Genomic DNA, 21,036 nt, shown 5'->3' on the forward strand with positions numbered 1-21,036 from the left:
TCAGACCTCGGGCCCCAGACTGGCAGCTCCCCTGGACGCCTGGTGAGGAGCCGCAGCTGCTGCCTGCCCTGCACCCCTCCCCCGACTCCCCTCCCCTCTCCTCCTCTCCCCCTCTTCACGCTCTCTGCCTTTCTCCCTCACGCTGTCCTTCCAAGGCCTTGTCTGGGAGGAAGTTTGACTACAGGGTGTTCGCAGCCCTCCCTTCTTCCAGACCTGTCCATGACATGCAGGTACCAGGCCCGTCCGCAGGACAGCCGCGCGCACCTGCTAGCCTGGCCCGTGCCCCTCTCTGCCTGTCTCGAGGCCTGTGGGCGCGGGGACCCCCACCCAGGCTCTTGGGGGCGGCTGCAAGCAGGCCCGGGGTGCGGTCCTGACCCCACCCTTCTCCCCCTCGCAGTCCCCAGACTTTGCTGAGGAGCTGAGGTCCTTGGAACCGTCTCCCAGCCCTGGTGAGTCAGCAGGCTCGGCCCTGGGGCAGCGCTCAGGGTGACTGCCCCCCGCCAATCACTCACTGCCTGCCCGCCTCGCCCGCCAGGCCTACAGGAGGAGGACGGAGAAGTGGCCATGGTGCTCCTGGGCAGACCCTCTCCGGGCACCGCAGGCCCCGAGGAGGTGACACTGTGCAGCAGCCGGCGGCCCATGAGGCCTGGACGCCGCGGCCTGGGCCCTGTGCCCTCCTAGAGGCTCCTGGTGCCGCCTCTCGACTTGGGGAGGGGGCCCTGCCAGCCTCACCGGCACCCTGACCCCGAGTCTTTTAACCTGGGTGTTAGCGTTTTCCAGAGACCCGGCGGGAGTTCCGGCCGCTGACTAACCACCCCTCCCCCGCCGGGACCCGTCGGCAAGACTGTAACTAGTGACGTTTGTACAACCAAAGACTCTATTTTGTGGTTTAAGAGGAATAAAATTGACTACGTTTTACTTCCTGTCTATCCCTCTGTCCGCGAGGCTCGGGCCCTGCCCCGCACAGCTGGCGACCGAGGCCCTAGAGGCCCCTGCCGGGGAGCGGCACGGGGAGCAGCACCCGCACGGGGAGAAGCACCCGCAGCCGCTCCGTCGGCGGCCACGGGGCCTCGGTGACGAAGATGGCGCAGAAGCGCCCCAGGCGCGAGGGCTGGAACTGCGAGGGGCTGTACTCGGGCCCGTCGGCCGGCCGCAGCAGCGACAGGTAGCGCTCGTGCTCCAGGAGACCCCTGCCCAGCAGCTCCTGCGTCAGCCCCGGCTGCACGGCCTCCAGCTGCTGCTGCACCACGGGGAACAGGTCCGCCTCGCACAGGTCGAACACCAGCGGCTTCCCGTACCTGCGGGGCGCGCCGTGGGTGAGGTGCCCAGCCCGGGGGAACCCCCCCGACCGCGCCGCCGGCCTACCTGAGCGCCCCCAGCAGCGCCAGCCGGAGCCTCTCTGGCCGCATGTGCGCCGGGTTCACCGCAGCCACGTAGTTGGTGTCCTGGTAGCGCAGGAAGGTGGCCGCCTGGCCCGAAGGGTCGATAACAAGCGGCCACCTGGGAGTGGCCACCAGGTCACTGTTGCCCACCCAACACCTCTGGCCACCGGCCCACACAGCCGCCACCACTGACCGGCCGTCGGCACGGATGTGGCCACCCACGTCCTTCATGAGTACGTCGTGCAGCTCTGGGACCCGGCATTTCAGCCCGGGCATCTCCTCCTCCCCGCCTATGGGGGAGTCACAAGCGGGGCAGGCCACCGACGGGAGGACCCGATGCCCACACCCCCTCCCTGGGCCCGGCACCCTGCCCCCCAGCGCGGCCCACCCTCCTGCGCCTGCTCCCGTAACTCCAGCCTGGCCATGGCCAGCGCCTCCCCAGCCTCCCGGGCCTCCAGCCGCAGCCTGTCCACTTGGGCCTCCGCATCCCTGAGGGCCTGCACGAGAGGAAGGGCCCCACGCTCCGCTCAGAGTGAGCCTACACCCCCCCACCCCGGGGCGGCCCCGACGCCCCCAGAGGCTGCTGCTGGAAGGTGGCACCCACGCTCTGGACGGGGACGCAGGCCGCGGAAGCCCGGGCCTGAGAGGGAGACAGCTCACCTGCAGGGTGAGCTCGGCCTGGCGCGGGTCCCTCCGTCCGCACTCCTCACGCTCCGAGATCCTCCGGTTGAGCTCACAGTAGGCCTGCTGCAGCTGGACACGAGGGCCCAGGCGGGGCTGTCCCGGCATCCTCCGGACCGGCTCCATCCCGCAGAGGCCAGTGGCCCGCAGGGCATCCGCTGACCCCGCCTGTCCCCACCTCCCGGGGCCCGGGGCCCGCTTACCTGCATGTGCCGCCGGTGCTGTGCCTTCGCCAGCTGTTCAACGTTGAGGTTCATGCTGGTAGGGAGAGCGGCCGTCATCAGAGGCCCTCCCCGCCACCCCCTGCCTCCCTCCCTCCGCGGGGCGCACCGCCTGGCCTCTGCCTCCTCCCGCTGCTCAGCCTCCCGGGCCCCGCGTTGCCTCTCAGCATCCATGTTCTGGAGCGTGGCGTCCGTGAGGTCCAGGTCCCACGTCTGCAGCACATGGGCCACAGTGTCCAGGGAGGCCACCTAGGGATGGATGACACTGGCCAGGAGCTCAGTGCATGGGTTCCGTGCTCCCCCTGACTCTCCCATTTTACAAAAAAGGGTGCCAACGGGTAGACTCATGCCCCCAAAGCTGTGACCATCACGGCACAGCTGCCCCCAAAAGGAGACACCCGGGGGTCCTCTGGGCCTCTGAGTGCCAAGACCACACAGTCTCCAGGTCCCTTTCCGGATCCCCTCCTCCCCCCCTCCTCCTCCCCCCCTCCTCCTCCCTCCCTCCTCCTCCCTCCCTCCTCACCCCCGCGGGCCAGTGCCCCAGGCCTCCTGCAGGCGAGCCCGCGGGGAGGGGGGCTCCGAGCCTCAGCCCAAGCTGCCCACGCCCCGCCCGGGACCCGCGCTCGCGCGCACACCTGCTGCGCGGTGCTGCCGTCATCCGCGCACACCCGCGGGTCCGCTCCGAGCTTCAGCAGCACCTCCACGGCCTCCAGGTGCCCCCCGAAGGCTGCTCGGTACAGTGGCGTCCAGCCGAAGGCGCCCTGAGCGAGGGGCTCCTGAGCCGGGCTCCGCGGGGGCGGCCGTGGCGCGTGGCCCCCAGCCCGGCCCGGCGCCCACCTTGCTGTTGGGGCTGGCGCCCTGCTCGGCCAGCAGCTGGATGGCCAGGGGCTGCCCGCCCGCCGCCGCCTCCGACAGCGGCGTGTTCCCGCCGGCGTCCTCGCCCTCCACCAGCGCCAGCCGCCGCCGCGCCGCCCCCGCCTCGTCGCGGCCCAGGCCCTCGCGGGTCAGCAGCTCGTCCGCCTGCGCGCGGCCCGCGGTGAGCGCGCGCGGGACCCCGGCCGCCCCCGCCCCGCCGCCGCCGCCGCCGCCGCTCACCTCCCGCAGCACCGCCCGCATCTCGCCCAGGTCGCCGTCGAAGGCCGCTTCCCGCAGCCGCGCCCCGCGCCGCCGCTCCTCCCGCCGCCGCCGCCGCGCCGCCTCCTGCTCCCCGCGCACCAGGGCCACGAAGGCCTGCGGGCACACGCGACCGGGGAGCCCCCGCCCGCGCGCGCACCGCCCCCCGGGGCTCCGGGGTCCCCGCCGCCCGCGCCGCCCCCGCCGCCCCCGCCGCCGCCTCACGTCCCGCTGCAGCTGCTCCACGCGCCGCCGGCGCGCCAGCTCCCTCCGGGCCAGCAGCCGCCGGAAGGCGCCCTGGATGACGGTGGCCGCTCGGTCCTCCGCGGCTGGCCCTGGCGGGGAGAGGGGGGCTCAGGGGTCCCGGTCCCCTCCGAGCTGCCTCCAGCAGCCACTGGGGCCTCCCGTGCCAGGCGCGCCGGTTCTCGGGGTCCACATGGCCCGTGGAGGGAGCACCTCCCTTCCCACCCAGCCAAGCACCAGGCGCCTCTAAAACCCACCGAGGCAGGGGCGCCCGGCCGGCTGGGGTGGTGGAGCCTGTGACTCTCCATCTCACGGTTTTAAGTTCGGGGGCGCCTGGGGGGCTCAGTTGTTAAGCATCTGCTTTGATCAGGTCATGATCCCTGGGTCCTGGGATCAAGTCCCGCGTCGGGCTCCCTGCTTGGGGGGGCAGCCTGCTTCTCCCTCTGCTTGCCTCTCCCTCTCCCCGCTCCTGCTCTCTCTCGAGTAAATAAAATCTTAAAAAGCAAACAAACAACCTCAGGGATGTAAGTTCAAGCCCCACATTGGCTGCAGTTTCCTTAAAAAATAAAATCTTTAAAATCTGCACCTGAGGCCATGCAGCGGGAGAGCAGAGGAGGAGGTGTGAGAACTGAGCCGGGAGCACAGGCGGGCCCAGGGCCTCCTGACCCTCCCCAGCCCAGACACGGCAGGGACCCCTGGAGACCCCAGCTGCAGAGGTCCCGCTGGAGAGCCGGCAGGGGACCTGAGGCATGGTGAGGAAGGTGGCCCCTGGCGGAGAAGCCCCGTGCACCCCCACAGGACCCTTCCCCACCCAGAGCCAGAGGCCCCCACAGCCTTCAGGCACCCCTGTGCCAAGGCTGGGCCGGCCAGGCCGAAGTGGGGGTCTCCACCCAGCAGCTCACTGGGACTCAGAAGAGGGCACCCAGGGTGTCACCTCCCCGCACACCAGCCCCAGCGGAAGGTCTGAGCGTGAGGCAGAGCTCTGGGCGCCGCCTGCACCAGCCAAGGGTCTGCACCAGGCCCCACAGGCGCTCTGCCCACCTGAGGTCGGGTCGGTCACCTCTTGGGCTTCTGTGTCCCTTTACTGGAAACAGGGCACTGGTGGCAGTCACAGCCTACAGGCCTGTTCAACTGTCTGATCCTAGAGCCTCGCGGGCCCCTGAACGTTCCTAACTGCTCCGCGTGCGGCTGGAGTTCTCCAGGCGTCACAGCGCCGGCAACCGCTGTCGGTGGGAGAAGAAGGGCAGGGCCAGGCGGCAGGGACCGCAGCGGACGGCACGGCGACCCCACGGAAACAGTCCACGGGGCCCCCTCTCCCCAAGCCGTGGCGGAGCCTCAGTGGGACTCCGGGAGACGAGGGCTCGGAGACGAGGCGAAGCCTGCAGGAGGGGAGTCGGCGCAGGTGCAGCCACAGAGGGAAGGGGCGCTCGGCCCGCGGCCAGCAGCGCGAACCGGGTGGTGACCGTGCGGGACGTGAGCAGAGGTGCGGCAGCAGGGGAGACGGGGCCGTGAGGATAATTAGAGACGAACTACAGGAAAATTGCCTGGGGCACCTGGGGGGCTCCGTCGGTGAAGCCTCTGCCTTCCACTCAGGTCATGATCCCGGGGTCCTGGGATCAAGTCCCGCGTCGGGCTCCCTGCTCGTAGGGGAGCTGCTAACCCCCTCTGCCTGCCTCTCTGGCCCTCTTCTCTCTTTCTCATAAATAAATAATTTTTTTTAAATGTTCCTGATATAAATCTTAAGGGTGACAAAAATGTACAAGGAATCAGGAATCCTGGCACCAGCGGCCCTAGCCAGGCCGCTGAGCCCGGAAGACAGGAGCAGCGCCCGGCACCCAGCCCGAGGGGGAAGCCACGGCGGGGTCTCCTGGGACGCTCCGCCCGCCACGGCAACGGCGAATGTGACAAGCCCGTGCGTCGGTGTCCGCAGGATTCTGATGGGAAGCCAGCAGCTCGAGACCACTCGGGGCTTGTTGTCCCGGCCTCCCCACTGACAGCGACAGAAAGAGGACACAATGACTCCATCCTGAGTCTGCGTGGAGGCCGCAGGGAGTGCGGGAGGGAGGGCCCCGCCGGGGAAGGTGGGCTGCACCCGGCAGCACCCACAGCGGGGGGCCAACAGCTGGGCAAGGCCCGGGCAGACCACTGTGCCCGGCGGGCACAACCCGCGTGCCAGCCGGCGCGCTCAGGAAGCCCTGGGCTTGGGCTCGCCAGGCTGAGCTGATAAAACCAGAGAACGCAGCTTTGGACACACACGCGCGAAAGGATTTGTTGTTTGTCTGAAATTCCGATGTAAATGCCGCCCTGTGTCTTATCTGGCGGCCGGATTGGGTAGAAATCCTGAAGAAGTCCGTTCTCTGGGAAATGACCGCCCCGTGGGCACAGACGGTCCAGCTGCAGGCCACTCGGCCCTTAATGGGGGCAGGCGATCTGCAGCGGCGCCCAACGCACGACAGAGCTTCCCTGCAGGGGCAGGGCGTCGTGCAGGAGACTTCCTGCGCACCAGTCAGGGGCTGGGCAGAGGGAGAGGAAGAGAGGGAGTCCCAAGCGGACCCCCAGCCAGCACAGAGCCCAGCACGGGACCGGATCTCCACCCGGAGCTCACGAGAGGAGCCGAAGTCGAGAGTCAGATGCTTAACCGGCTGAGCCACCCAGGCGCCCCCCAAAACGTTTACTATGCAGCGTACAGCACCCCCAAGATAATCGGGCAAGTGCAGAAACACGGCCCAACCCAAACACGAGAAGACGATGGACAAGAGGAGACCTGGACGGAGCGGACGCGCTGCTCTCAGAGGCCGACTTCAAGGCACGCGTTCAGGGAATTAAAGATTACAGAGTTTGGGCGGAGAACGGAAACAATGAAGAACCAACTGCAAGTTCAAGAACGTAAACATACAAGAGCTCGAGGGGTAAACCTCACGGCGTCACAGACAGGGCTGCGCTCGGGTGCACGGGAGCCCCGGAGCTGGAGTGCGACGCCCGCTGGGGGCGTCCGAGCGCGGAGGCCAGGACCGGGCCGAAGCACAGGGGACTCGCGCCGCAAATGGAAGGGATGGGCAGGAGGCAGCAACAGTGTAAGAAAACTTGTCAAAACTCGCAGGCATCAGGTCACAGTGGTGACAAACGCTATCAGCAAAACGGCTAAAAACGGAGCACAGCAGGAAAGTCCTTCCTGAGTCAGGAGGGCGCCGGGGACTCCGTCCGCCCAGCGTCCGCGGCTCGGTTTCGGCTCAGGTCGCGATCTCAGGGCCTGGGATCGGGCCTGGCGTTGGGCTCAGCGCTCAGCAGGGAGCCTGCGGGACACTCTCGCCCTCCACCCCTCCCCCACTTGCAGAGCGCCTCCCCCCTCTCTAAAGTGAATAAATCCTAAAGAAAATAAATTGCTTACAGGAAAAAAGATACATTACCTCCAAAGGGGTAAAAAATAAAATTAAGGAGCACCTGGCCAGCTCAGTCGGTGAAGCCTCTGCCGTCAGCTCAGGTCATGATCTGGGGGTCCTGGGATGGAGCCCCGGGTGGGGGGACGGCTCAGCAGGGAGCCTGCTTCTCCCTCTCCCACTCCCTCTGCCTCTTCCCCATCTGTGGGTGATCTCATGCTCGCTCTCTCAGATAAATAAAATTTTTTTAAAAAAATTAAGGCGAAATAAACCCACCTTTGGGCAAACAGAACCTAGAGGGGCCTGGGCAGCTGCCCTTGCTGGGGACACGAACAGAAATTTTAAAAAATATATATGCTTTTTGAATATAGCTGGACTAAGTTGAAAATCAAATAAAACATGAATTAGAGATACCCATATATTTAGAAATCCTGAAGTACAATTTATAATAGCTCATGTGTCAGAGGAGAAAACGATAAAGGACGCGGACGTGAACGTTCGTGACCACGCCCCGCGGGGAAGCCGAGCGCGGTGGGCTCGTCCGAGCGTCCGGGCCCCACAGCAGAGCCTGGGTGGGAGATAAGCTTTTCTCTACTTTTTTAAAAAATTTACTTATTTATTTTGCAGAGGGGCAGAGGGAGAAGGAGAGTCTCCCGCAGACCCGCGGCTGAGTGCAGAGCCCGACATGGGGCTCAGTCCCACGACCCCGAGACCACGACCTGAGCCGAAACCGTGAGCTGGGTGTTGACTACTGCGCCACCCAGGTGACCCTAAGCTTGTTATCTTAAAGCAGGAAGCCGGGTACTGGACACCCGGCCCACCCTGACCAGTTCAGACAGGGGTAGCGGAAGGCGGGCCACAGCGCAGCGGCCCCACAAGGGGACAGGGCCCTGGGCTCCAGGCGGAGGCTGGGGACGGCGGCCCCAGGCACTGGCGGGAGACACCCTGAGCCGCCGGGGTCACCCTCCCGGACGGACTGAACCCGGAGCTCTCGGACGTGCGGCAGGAACGCGCGTGCGGCCGCGACCGGCGGGGCCCACTGCTTCGAGCGAGGCTCTTCGAGAAGACGCGCGGGATACAACCGGCCGCTCGGCGTCCGCGAGTCCCAGGACCAGGCGGCGGGAAGCCAGGACCCTTCGAAATGGCAGAGTAGAGGGTCAGCGGCCGGGAGCCGAGGGCCGCGTGCGCTGAAACTCCGCCTCGGGCCGAGGACAGTCCGCCGGCCGGTGCCACGTCCCCTCCGTGAGACGCCGGGGCAGGCTCTCCGTCAAGCTCGGGCGCCCGCGGTCAACCGCAGGGAGAAGAGAGAACCGGGAGGCGACACCCGGCGCCGGAGCGGCGTCTCCAAGCACCGCCAGCCACGGCTCCTGGCGCGCGGAGCCACCTGTGGCCGCACAACGGCCACGAGGCCGTCATTCTGCGCTGCCCGGGGCCGGACGGTGAGACGACGCGCGACCTTCGGGCACGGCCTCCCCTTGTTACGAGGAAATGGACTCGTGGGCGCCGTCCGGTAGCTGCGCCTCCTTCCTGCACCGGCGGCCCCCCCCCGCCCCCCACCACTGCTCTCGCCGCCCGAGTGGCGGATCGGGACATGCAGGTTTCAAGAGCTGTGGGGCCCTTGGAGGGCCGTGGCCAGCGAAACAGCCCCGAATTCCTGCATCGAAACCTGAGGAGCTTTCTGTGACCTCGTGACAACAATCCCTTAGGTGCTAAAGACGCGAGACTGAGATGGATGAATCCCCAATCGAGGCGTGTGGCCGCGCACGTCAGGAAATCAGCACGTGAGCCCCCAGAACAGGGAGAACCGGCCACCGGCTTCCCAGGGTGCGGGCTTGGGTTTTGGTGTTTTGATGAATCAACACAAAATACTTAGGATGGGGTGTCGCATACAGTAAGCACTCAGTAAGTGTTTGTTGTAAGAAAGTCCAAGTGGGAGAGCCGTGAACTTCCCACCGAAATAGAAAATCAAGGAAGAGGGGCACCTGCGGGGCTCAGTCGTTAAGCGTCTGCCTTCGGCTCAGGCCAAGATCCCGGGGTCCTGGGATCGAGCCCCGCATCGGGCTCCCTTCTTGTTGGGGAGTCCGCCTCTCCCTCTCCCACGCCCCCTGCTTGTGATCCCTCTCACTGTCTCTGTCAAATAAAATCTTAAAAAAAAAAAAAAAAGAAAGAAAGAAAGAAAGAAAAAGAAAATCAAAGAAAAGTGTGCAGTTCGGAGCCTGTACAGATGAGCAGCAAAGGACAGAACCGACTTCTTCAGTTTTATTTCTGCAGAAAGTCGGTAGTTTTGGAGGGACTGAACTGTTGTGACTCTGATGGCAGCTGCTGTCCCCAGGCGCTCTCCTCAGTGGGACAAAGCCACACAGCATCTGGCACCGGGTACGCACCGCAGCTCTTTGGCTGGTCAGTTGCTTACCCTCCCCCAGGAGCCTCCTTCGGTGCCATCACAATCGTCCGGTTGTCCAGCGGCGCCTGCCGCTCTCAGTCTCAGGGTCATGAGTTCGAGCCCCATGTGGGGTCCAGAGATTACTCCAGTAAACAGACTTTACTTTTTTTTTTTTTTTAAGATTTTATTTATTTATTTGGCAGACAGAGATCACAAGGAGGAAGAGAGGCAGGCAGAGAGAGAGGGGGAAGCAGGCTCCCTGCTGAGCAGAGAGCCCGACGCGGGGCTCGATCCCAGGGCCCTGGGATCATGACCTGAGCCAAAGGCAGAGGCTTTAACCCACTGAGCCACCCAGGCGCCCCAGACTTTACTTTTTTTAAAGATTAATTTATTTGAGAGAGAGAGAGTACGAGGAGCAGGGGCAGAAGGAGAGGGGGAAGCAGGCTCCGTGTTGAGTGGGGAGACCGACACGGGGTTCCATCCCACAACCCTGAGACCGTGACTTAAGCGGAAACCAAGATTCGGACACTCAACCGACTGAGCCACCCAGGTGCCCCTACTTCAATAAACTTTAAAAAAGGGGGGCACCTGGGTGGCTCAGTGGGTTAAAGCCTCTGCCTTCAGCTCAGGTCATGATCTCAGGGTCCTGGGATCGAGCCCCGCATTGGGCTCCCTGCTCAGCGGGGAGTCTGCTTCTGTCTCTCCCTCTGCCCCTCCCCCTGCTTGTGCTCTCTCTCAAATAAATAAAATCTTTAAAAAAAAAAAATGCAAAACTATATTCCTCCCTGCCCATTTTAAAGTTGACATTTAAATATTTTCATACCAAGTTTAAATAGTTTGCAAAGGATCCAATTTCTGGTAGAACGATGAGATTTTGAAGTAATGCCCCTGCTTCACCCTGCTGCTGGGCTTCTTGTCGACCGGAAGTGAGCCACCAGGAATCCCTGGCGAGAAACAGGGCCACAGTGACCCCATCAGCACCTGTGGATCCCTCCAGGAGGCAGCCAGCGCCCCGTCACAGTGTGCACAGCCCACCCGCCTCCCAGGCGGCCCCATCCGCTGACACGGGTGACTGTCCCCGGAGGAAGGCATAGCCAGACTTCAGGGACTAAACACTGGGGGCCCCGGACACCGCGACAGCCCCCCAGTGAGCGCGGGGACGTCTCCTGGGCAGAAGGTGGGACTCGGGCTGCAGCTCGCAGACCCGCCGTCTGGTTGCTCCCCCAGTCCCTGAATGTGTCGGACACTGTCAGACGCCCTCAGGAGAGGCCCACGTGGTGGGACCAGCAGCCAGGAGGAAGCAAGGTCCTCACTCCACAGCCCACAAAGCAGCAAACCCTTCCCCGGTCAAGCCCCGGGATAAGACCGCAGCCCAAGGGAGACCCCCGTGGGCTGTGCCTGGACGCCCGGCCCGCAGGACTGAGAGGACACCGGAGCCCCCCGACGTGGGATGCCCGCGGCAGCCACTGACGACCAACACGGGCTGCTCCCGCCGCAGCCGGCGAACACCTGCCAGTGACCAGGAGGCAGAGGCGGGAGGGGCTCTTGTCGCCATCACCCCAGCGACCCACCCGCGGAGGTTCTCCTCCTCCGCAGGGCTCTGGGGTCTGCCGGGGTGTGGGCCGGCTCCCAGCGAAGGCTTCCTCCCGGCGATGGAAGGACGGCAGGAAGCGCAGACGGCGGCCGCCGCCCGAGCTCAGACCTGACCGACAAGGAAGCCAAGTGCGTCTCTACCCCAGCCGGGTGACACGTTCTGCCCCAGCGTGGGCTGGCTGTCTGGTCCTCTCGGGCACCGGGAGGACTGTGTCTGGACCCTGAGGGGCGAGAGCCCACGAGGGGTCACACCCTGCCGGGAGAGACCCAGCCCTGCGGACGCCCCAGCTGAGGGCAAAGGGCACGTGGAAGGGGCAGTGGGGGAAGGTCCGAGCAGCAGCTCCGGCCGCGACGGGTCCCGGGAACAAGCGTAGCGACAGACATGAAGCTCCCTCCGTATTTGTTCCGTGTGTTTGCACAGATTTACTGATATCTTCTACTCTATTCTGGTCTCTGATGTTTTCTTACAGAATTTTCTTATTTTATTTTATTTTAAGATTTTACTTATTTATTTGACAGAGATCACAAGTAGGCAGAGAGGCAGGCAGAGAGAGAGGAGGAAGCAGGCTCCCCGCTGAGCAGAGAGCCCGATGTGGGGCTCGATCCCAGAACCCTGGGATCATGACCTGAGCCGAAGGCAGAGGCTTTAACCCACTGAGCCACCCAGGCGCCCCAAGAATTTACTTATTTTAGAAGGAGACAGAGAGAGGGCGCAGGAGGGAGGCACAGAGGGAGGGGGAGAGAGTCGCGAGCGGACGCCCTGCCGAGCACAGAGCCCACGGAGCGCGATCCCACCACCTTGAGACCACGGCCTGAGCCGAAACCAAGAGTTGGATGCTGAGCTGACTGCGCCACCCAGGCCCCCTGAGCCTCTCATTTTTTATATAAGACTTGTTGATACTGGTAAACTCTACCATTTAGTATTTAAGTTTCGGAAAACCCAGGTTCCAAGTGCGACATGAGCGACTCGGGGCGGGACGCACACCAGCCAGCGGCGCACCGATGGAAGGACAGAGGACGTCGTCCCCCCCACAGAAGACACGTCTCGTTCGGCAGAGGCATTTGCAAGTGGAAGTTCACGTTCGCGTGAAGGGCACGTGCCAAGGGCCCAAGCAGGTCCTCCTCTGCGGGGCTCTGGATTGCTGGGCCTGCGCCACACGGGCCCTCGGCCAGCCGGCTCCCTGTCCTGTTCTGCCGACAGGGGCACATGAGGGGGATGGCGAGGCAGGACGAGGGAGAATGCATGTCCTCTTTCCTGTCTGCTGGTTCTCCCGCCACCCCAGCCACGGCCGCACGGCGGCCTCTGCGCCAGGACGAGGGCAGTCTTTCTGAACCTTGTCATGACCTCACCCGAAGCAGGGGCCCCCGTCACCCCTCCTGGCACCCAGGCCGGGAACCAGAGCCCGGGGTCTGAACAAACAGAGGGAGAAGTGCGAGTCGGCTCCAGGAAGAAGTAGCTGCTTCCAAAGAGCTTTTTTCCTTTTTTTCCAGGAAATGGTTAATGTTAGTCTGTAAACCCTCCACCTGACTAGGGTCCTTGCAAAGGCTCATAGGGGAATCCCTTCGCGAGAATGAGAAGAAAGACACTTGCGAGCGAATGCAGAGCTCACTCTTGGAGGGGGAGACGGCCAGATTCTGAGAAGCCGTTCAGCAGCTGTAAGACAGTGTCTGTGGTCGTGAGGGGCCGCAAGCCAGACTGGGTTGGGACACTCTGGCCTGGAGCGGGGCGGACGGGCCATCTGGAGGGGCCACTTGTAAACCTAGAGAGACACCAGGCTCGGCCCGTCAGAAGTCCGACGGCAGCCGTCAGAGGCCCTCACTGCTCCCAGGCGAACGCCAAGGTCAAAGACTCACAGCTCTCCCATCGGGGGGTGGGGGGGACGCCAGCTGCCCCTGGAGCGTCCAGCAACGCCGCGGTGCTCTCCCGACACGGTACTCTCCCCGTCCGTCCTCGGAGGAGCCGGCGGCCACTGACCAGGATGAACTGTGCCCGGGGGTCAAGGGGAGTGCACGGACTTAGAGAAGACTCGGGCACAGGACGTAAATGGACACAGACCGTGTGGATTTGTGACAGCACCAGAGACCTCTGTGTACACACTGGAGGCCAATCAGTGCACTGGCTTGAGTCCACCACCACCAGGCACGGGTCCATGGGGCCATCCGGGCCGCTGAGACAGGGACGTTCAGCCCCCGCAGGATGCTCATGTCGGGTCCTTAACCAATGGGGTCATTACGGCAGGAGAGCCAAGTGGGAGCCCAGGGAACCCCCTCGCCCACCAAGACAGGGAGCAAGATGGAACGGCACTTTTCTAGAGGAACCGCCAAGATCAACGGCGACGTCCCAGCCCAAAGGACCCGCCGTAACACAGCCAGGGGATCTCTGAAGGAGCTGCCGTCCTCCCCAGAAACGGTGGAGGAACAACCGCCATCCCCACCAAAAAAAAAATTATGAATCTAGACACACATGCTACACCCTATACAGAAATTAACTCAAAATGGGTCACAAACCGGGGCGCCTAGTGGGCCAGTCCGGGGACTGTGCAATTCTTGATCTTGGGGTTGTGGGTTTGAGCTATAGACAGTACCTTAAAAATGAAATATATTTTTTAAGGACTTTATTTTATTTATTTGACAGAGATCACAGTAGGTAGAGAGGCAGGCGTGAGGGGATTTGGAAGCAGGCTCCCCGCTGAGCAGAGAGCCTGATGCAGGGCTCGATCCCAGGACCCTGGGACCATGACCTGAGCTGAAGGCAGAGGCTTTAACTCACTGAGCCACCCAGGAGCCCCCCTCCAAAATGAAACATTTTTTAAAAAATGGATCACAGGGGTATCTGGATGGCTCCGTCAGTTACGTGTCTGAGTCTTGGTTTCAGCTCAGGTCACCGTCCCGGGGGCGTGGGATCGAGCCCTGTGCTGGGCTCTGTGCTCAGCGGGGCATCTGCGTGAAGAGCCTCTCCTCTGTCCCTCTCCCCACTTGTGCTCACACACTCTCTCTCTCAAGTAAATAAATGTTCTTAGACAATGGATCACAAACCCAAATGTTCAATGGAAGACTAGGAGCCTCCTAGAAGAGCGTGGAGAAACCCTGGGCGACCTCGGGCGCGGCGACGATTCTTAGATACAGCAGCAAAACCGTCATCCACGAAAGCAAGAGCTGACGGTCTGGGCTCTCGCTCTGCAACAGCCACGGTCAGGGAGCAAGAAGACGAGCCAGCCGCAGACGGGAGGAGATGTCTGCAACCGGCGCGTCCAGAAAAGACAGGCTGCCCGGACCTACCACGGAGTCCTGACACTCGACAGCGAGGAGACAAGCGGTACCGCTAAGAAGCGGGCCGGAGAGCTCACGGACGCGTCCGAGAAGATGTACAGATGGCGAATGACCAAATAAAAGATGCTCCACGTCACGTCATCAGGGAGATGCATCGGGGAAGCGAGATCCCATGACACACCTGCTGGAACGGCCAAAATCCAGAGCACCCACGGCACCAGATGCCGGCGAGGACGCGGGGCGGCGGAGACGGCCACTCCCGGCTGGCGGGAGAGCAGCACGAGCCCGCGTGGCTCATCGGCTGGAGCCCTGCACCACTCTGGCGGGGATGGCGGTGGCTGGGGAGACCGCACGGGAGCTGGGCTGGGCTGCACGGAGATCGCTGTACTTTCCCCCCACCTGAAGGGAACCTAAAACTGCTCTGAAAAATAAAGACCTGGGGCACCTGGGGGGCTCCGTCAGTTAAGCGTCTGCCTTCGGCTCGGGTCGTGGCCCAGGGTCCTGGGGTCGAGCCCCGCATCGGGCTCCCTGCTCCGCGGGGAATCTACGTCTCCCTCTCTCTGTCTCCCTGCTTTTGTTCTCTCTCTGTGTGTTAATAAATAAAATCTTTAAAAAAAAAAAAAACAAATAAAGCCTTAATTGGAAAAAAAAAACCAAAACAAAACCCAGACAGACAGGTTTGAGGAAAGCAGGTGCAGAGGTTCCCATCGGGCCTCTGTTGAACCCACCGGTCTAGGCTTCGCTGAAGACAAATGAGTGATGGAAGACGGCAGATGACACTGAGCGTGAACGGTGGCAGAACCGGACAGAGGGACCGTGCGGGAGCAAAACCACCCAGCCTCTGGCACTCCGGGGCCAACAACGGGTCTGGCAAACGCCTTCCTCTCCACATCCCTCACCGGGAGGATCCGGAGCCCCCCGCCCCCCGATCTGGCCAGGACAGCTCCGCGTTCACCGTCTTCCTCAGGACTGCCGCCACGTTCAGACACAATGGCTCATGGGGCCACACAAGGCAGAACAAGGGTCCCCCCAAAGATGTCCACGTCGTGCTCCCTGGAGCCTGGGCACGAGCCGTGTCACATGCAGGAGGGAACGGGCTACGCGACGGAGCCCGCAGAGTCACACGGGTCCCTGAACGTGGGAGAGAGAAGGAAGAGCCCACTGGGGCTGTGACCTGGACGGAGGTCAGACAGACACCACACCGCTGACCTGGAAGGCGGTGAGAGGCCATGAGCCAGGACACAGGCACCTCCTGAGGTAAAGGACAAGGACACAGATTTCCCTCGAGAGCCCGAGAAAGGAGCACAGTTCCCAAGGCGGCCCCCGTAAGCCACTGCGGCCCGTGTCAGTCTTCTAACTCATGGGACAGCAAGACGACGCGCCTGCAGTGCTTCTGACTGACTGACCAACGCGTGGCAGTTACAGAGGCCGTGGGGACCGACACAGGGACCGACACAGGAACCAAGATCGTCCTGGCAGCACGCTGACCCTCCGACTTCCCGACAGATGGAGACAAAACCACCCGTCGGGGACGCTTTCATGGTGCGCAGACCCGGAACTTGCCCGGACATCGGGAGGTCAAAAAACAAGTGGTCGTGCCTCATACCTCCTTGCATTAGGACAGCGGCCCGGTGGCGGCGGGCAAGCCCGCCAGGACTTCAGAGCAGCGTCGCGAGGCTGGGAACACCGCCCGCCCCGGGGTCCTGGGAGGCCCAGCAGGCTAAGGATCCCAGCAGGGCCCGGAGGCTGTGGCTGAGGCATCCGCAGGGTCTGGCAAGCTGCAGGCATCTGTGGGGAGAAGGGGGCCCCGCAGAGCCGCCGGGGAGCACCCCTTCCCCAGCAGAGGTGCAGCTGTGCCTTCCACGGCAGGACGCTGGTCTCGGTGTGGAGGAGAGCCTGGGGGAGGCCGGGGGTCGCCCCCGGGGCAGGAGAGCACACGCTGCCGAGGAAGCCGGCACGACCTACGGTCCTCCCCGCGGGGACCCCTGGCACCGGGCGGACACGGCGGGAACCCGTCGCATGAGCCAGAAGGCACGAGGCCCTCTGCGGCGCAAGCGGCCGCGCCACGCTCCCCTCCCTCCCCGGCCTCGACCCGCTCCTCAGCCCACAGCCGCGGCCTCCTGGGGCACAGCCGGAGGCGAGCCCCGACAGCGGGGTCCCTGTGGCGCCGCACATGCAGCCTGACCCGGATCGCCGCCACCTTACAGCATCTCCGCCGGGGACCCTGCGGGCAGCGGGGCCGCAACCTCCGGGGGCACCTGCTCATCCGCTCCCTGTGGGGGGGAAGGGGACCCGGGACAACAGGGAGAGGCTTGGCTCTTCAGCAGGGCTGGGAGAGGCGCACGCGGGGCCCGGCAGGCTGAGCGGGGGTGGGGAGTGGGGTGCCGGTGCCGGCCCCGGAGAGGGGCCACCGCAGAAGAGCCACCAGACACCCAGGTGGACATCACAAGTGTCCTGTGGATGTCGGCCGGCCTCTCTCCTCGGCCACCCAGAGCCGCTATGACGGCCAGTGCACAGAGGGGCCGAGGCGGCAGGGACACTGGGGCACTCGGGCCCCACAGCACGAGCCCTGCCTGTCAAGGCCGATCAGACACCGTCCGGCCCAATGACCTCCCTGAGGCCGCGTCCTGTGCTCTGGTTGAGGATCTGGACAGGCGATCGGAAGCGTGCGTGGTGGCGAGGACACCGGGGAGGGGACGCCCTCAGAAGGGACTTCTCGGAATAAAGTTGGATTGTGAGAACGCTTTACCCGTGTGATGCAGACCCGGTGGGTTAACAAATGGACACAGACTTGTTCCCAGAGCTCACGAGCCACGCGGCCACGGCGGTGGGGGCAGGGGCGGCGCATCCTCACCCTCCGGGCACCCGGGGCCTGAATGCGGCAGCTGAACAGACACCGTCTGCGCTGACGTAGGTTCCTGCAGGGAGTTTCCTACTGGCACGACGGTTTGCACCCGCACCGGCCAACCCCAAACGCCCCGTCAGAGCCCCCGCCTCGCAGCAGAGAGAGGCAGGGCAGTGGGCCTGCCTAGCTCACTCCGCTGCCCAGAACAGCTGGCCTTAGGGAAGAGGGGCCGGGCAGCCGGAGGCTCAGGACCCCGACCTGGGCAGCTCGGGGGTGGTTCTGAGGGATTTGGTGGGAGCCCTCTCCCCACCAGAGAAACTGAAACAGGGGCCTGGGGACAAACGTCTCTCCCTCGCCGACAGTGCGAGCGTGTCGTGAGCGTGGACGGCTTCTCCCGGGACTGAGAGCCAGCCGGGGGCACAGGAGCAGAGGGTTCTTGGCGGACCTGCCGAGTGGAGGGTGGCGCCCGCCCTGGCTTCTAGGGACAGATGGGACAGACGCGACATGCTGCTCAGACTCCGCTGGAGTCTGGCCTGTATCCTCCACTCCCTCTCTCTTCTGCCTCTTTCCCAGCCCAAATCTCCTTCCAGCACATTCCGTCTCTGCTTAAATGGCAGAAAAGCAGCCCACTAGGCCTAATCCAGAACTATGATAAATGCATCGCGCATATATAACTTCTCTAAAACCAGTGGCTAGAATTTTACAAACCTTCTGCAGTCCAGCCCTGTTCTCGGGGCAAGGTCAAGCTCCTTGTCCCGGCCCTCGGTGTGTGCATACGGTGCTGGGGGTTCATCCTGGGGCAAGGGCAGCACCACCCACACAAGATCAAGCTTGCGTGAGGGTTGAGACCAGCCACTCTGTGGGGAACAGGCCAGGAGCCAAGTGGGGCTTAGGAGGCTGGGAGGGAAACAGAGCACACAAGGACCTCTCTGGGCACGAGGCCTTGGGCACAGGGTCACCAGGGTGCAGGCTTGGGAGACCGGACAGCGGAGAGGAGTGGGATGAGGGGTTTGCACTTGGATGTGGTGAGGCTGAAGACACCCGGGAGCGGGCTGGCGGCCGCAGCGGGTGTGTGGACTCCGGGCACAGGACGATGGTCTGGTAAAGACGCGGCGTGGAGGTCAGTGTCCAGAGACCAGGTGGAGGATGGCCTCCCTGAGAAGATGGACTGGGGGCGCCTGGGGGCGCGGCTGGTCACGCGGTAGACTCTGGACTTCAGCTCAGGTCATGACCTCAGGACTGAGAGATCCAGCCCGACCTGGGACTCCCCACTCTCCCTCTCTCTGCCCTCCCCTCTCCTCCGCCGCCCAAATAAAAACATCTTTTAAAAGGGTGCCCAAGCACCCAAGAGTGAGGAGAGCACAGTGGGACACTAAGGTGGTGTCCCCCCTCCAGTCCGCAGGACGCCCGCCAGCCCCAGCTGACACCGGATGGACCCAGCGGGAGGAGGGTGTCCCCCCCCCAACAGCGGGTGAAAGGCTCCGAGGGAGAGGGACTCCCAGGCAGGCCGCGCCGCTGGAAGGCGGGCACCGGGCCAACCCCGCCCCGCCCTGGCCGGGCACGCACGGAGCACCGCGGTGGGAGAGACGGAGAGAGGGCCGGGTCCGCTCCTCCTGCTCCAGCAAGCGCCGGGCGGCTCCGCGAGCACGCGTGCACGCACGCGCACACTCCCACGCACGCTCGCCACGCGTGTCCCGGCCCGCGGCAGCCCCCTTCCCGCCAGCCCACCCCCGGTCCCGGCCATCCCCGCCGGCCCTGAGAGCGGACGCGGGGCGCGCAGGCTCTCACCTGCGGAGGCCTCTGGGCGCTCAGGGTCGGCGAGCGGCTTGGCCGACTGGCCGGTCCTCGGCGGCGGCTGGCGTGTCTCTCCCGGCTTCCCTGGGGGAGGGGCGCTCGGTGCGGTGGCGGCGTGGGCCCGCCCCTTCCTATCGTCCCCCGGAGGCGTTTATGGGCTACGGGGACACCAGGTGCTTCTTGGCTGAGAGCGCGCCCACCCGGGGCGTGTCCTCCACGGCAAGCCGGTGTCGCCCCTGGGGTGCCGCGGGGGGGCGCCGGTGAGCCCAGCAGGCAGGACCGCCCGGTCCCGGGTCCTGAAGCCCAGGCTCTGAGAACTCAGGTGTGGCCGAGTGGCCCGGGCGCGCTCTGCCCCACCCCCACCCCAACGCATCTGGTGCCCTTGTCGGAGCGCGTCTCCCTGTGCACCCCAGCCGGTGGCCCGCCGTCTACCTCCCCCTGAAGCTTCGGGGCGAGGGCTGAGTGGGAGGAGGGTGCTCCCGGCAGGGCTGTGCCAGGCAAACCAGTCAGGCCTGTGTGGCAGAGCCGGGATGGGGCCTGGGCGTGGCTGTGAGTCAGCAGCCCCGGGCTGGGGAAACGCTGGGGAGGAGGCTGACTGGGGCCTCCTCCCAACAGGAAGCCGGGGCCGCCAGCGCTCCTGCTGGCCCTGTGCAACCCCCCCAGGCCTCCCCCAAAGGCCTGTGTTCCTTGGGCCAGGGAGCTGGACCTCCAGCCAAGAGGCACCACGAGCACCTGCCCCATGCTAGGGCAGGCTGGACGGTGCCTTGCTACCCCATCTCAGTCCCCAACAGGCCATCTGGGCCTGAGACTCCGTCTCCTCCACCAGCCGCCGGCAGGAGGCCACCAGGCTGGGCGAAGAGTTGTGTCATCTCCACACAGCCCCCAGGCGAACTTGGGCCCCGATGGAGCTCAGAGGAGCCCACTGGCTGGGGGGTCACAGGCTAGTTGGGCTGGGGTCGCCCGTGGCCGGTGAGGGTCTCCCCTGGATGGTCAGTGTGACTGGGATGCAGCCGTGGACCAGGGGCGGGGCGGGGGCGGGGAGGAAGCGCTGGGCGGCCCAGGGCAGGACCAGACTCGTCGCTCCGCACAGCCGGAGATCTGGTTGCCCAGAGTCGCCTCCTCCGTTTCTCGGTCTCCCTCCCAGTCTGGCCAACGAGGCCTGTGGCCTGTAAAGTCCTGCGCCCTGTGTCAGCATGTTAGTCAGCCCTCGCACCCGGCTGAGCCACCACGCCGCCGAGTCCCTATAAACTCCCGAGCGTGGCCCAGCCCAGCGAGTGGGGCCCGGGAGGCCCACAGGCAGCGCAGGGCCCGGAGCCGCCAGCCACAGGCACCGTCCCAGGGGCAGGGCAGGAGCAGAGGGCCCGCCGTGGCCTCCCGGGGATGCCCGCTGCACCCGCCTGATCACAGCTGGCCGGCGATGAGCCCGGGCCCCCAGGAGGCAGACAAGCTGGTGAAAGGCGCCGGATCAGGGCCATGTCGGGGAAACGAAGTCGGGCTCGGAAACCCCGAGGCAGGAGGGCGGGCAAGGCACAGCAGGCCTTGGGTCAGCAGGGCCCTGAGGCCCAGCCCCCGCCCCCCGCCGCAGGGGGGCCTCGGGACGAGGTGGGGGTGGCCCTCGCGGAGCACGTGACCCGCAACCCGCAGGCTGCTCGGGGACGCCCCAGGGTGGCCAAGCCAGAGCGGCCCCGAGCAGCCGAGGGGCCAGTGCAGGCCGCTGCGCTGGGGTCCGAGCCGGTGGCGGTGCCCGCTGCGGACATGGAAGGCTGTGGGGCAGGGGGCCTGCCGGGCCTGGGTCCCGAGCTGCTGAGGCTCCACGAGGTCCAGCTGTGCCTGGCCCAGGAGCAGCTGCTGCTGGAGGACCGGCGGCGGCAGGTGCAGCTGCAGATGCAGCTGTGGCGGGAGGAGCAGCTGTGGCGGGAGCAGCTGGAGGAGCAGCTGTGGCGGGAGCAGCTGGAGGAGCAGCTGTGGCGGGAGCAGCTGGAGGAGCAGCTGTGGCTGCAGCAGCTGGAGGAGCAGCAGGCCTGGGTGCGCGTCGAGGGGCTGGAGCTGGCCCTGGAGCTGGAGCAGCTCCGCAGCGAGGGCCTTGAGGTGCTGCAGACCCAAGGCCAGGTAAGGGGGCGGGGAGGCCCCGGAC

The 21,036-nt window shown here is 64.8% G+C and overlaps 2 protein-coding genes across 6 annotated transcripts in view; one reads left to right on the forward strand and one right to left on the reverse strand.

The window, feature by feature from the left end:
• SCRIB (scribble planar cell polarity protein) overlaps positions 1 to 917 on the forward strand; it is a gene marked incomplete at its 5' end in the record, with an annotated part of 19,532 nt that extends 18,615 nt beyond the window's left edge. For 3 of the 5 annotated variants that reach the window (XM_080800246.1, XM_080800248.1, XM_080800249.1), the window contains 3 exons: positions 5 to 42; positions 398 to 449; positions 536 to 917. In XM_080800246.1, the coding sequence (XP_080656372.1) occupies positions 5 to 42; positions 398 to 449; positions 536 to 681 (236 nt within the window). In that variant the 3' untranslated portion in view covers positions 682 to 917. Of the gene's footprint in view, positions 1 to 4; positions 43 to 155; positions 231 to 397; positions 450 to 535 lie in introns of all 5 variants that reach the window. The other 2 variants (XM_080800245.1, XM_080800247.1) reach the window with 1 other exon arrangement.
• IQANK1 (IQ motif and ankyrin repeat containing 1) overlaps positions 865 to 21,036 on the reverse strand; it is a gene marked incomplete at its 5' end in the record, with an annotated part of 26,605 nt that continues 6,433 nt past the window's right edge. The window contains 10 exons of the mRNA XM_080800179.1: positions 865 to 1,298; positions 1,366 to 1,672; positions 1,771 to 1,879; positions 2,043 to 2,135; positions 2,267 to 2,321; positions 2,394 to 2,533; positions 2,920 to 3,045; positions 3,122 to 3,304; positions 3,380 to 3,732; positions 18,897 to 18,986. Coding sequence (XP_080656305.1) covers positions 983 to 1,298; positions 1,366 to 1,672; positions 1,771 to 1,879; positions 2,043 to 2,135; positions 2,267 to 2,321; positions 2,394 to 2,533; positions 2,920 to 3,045; positions 3,122 to 3,304; positions 3,380 to 3,732; positions 18,897 to 18,986 — 1,772 coding nt within the window. The 3' untranslated portion in view covers positions 865 to 982. The remainder of the gene's footprint in view (positions 1,299 to 1,365; positions 1,673 to 1,770; positions 1,880 to 2,042; positions 2,136 to 2,266; positions 2,322 to 2,393; positions 2,534 to 2,919; positions 3,046 to 3,121; positions 3,305 to 3,379; positions 3,733 to 18,896; positions 18,987 to 21,036) is intronic.

Source organism: Martes martes (assembly GCF_963455335.1).
Source record: "Martes martes genome assembly, chromosome: 4".
Classification (NCBI taxonomy): Eukaryota; Metazoa; Chordata; class Mammalia; order Carnivora; family Mustelidae; genus Martes; species Martes martes.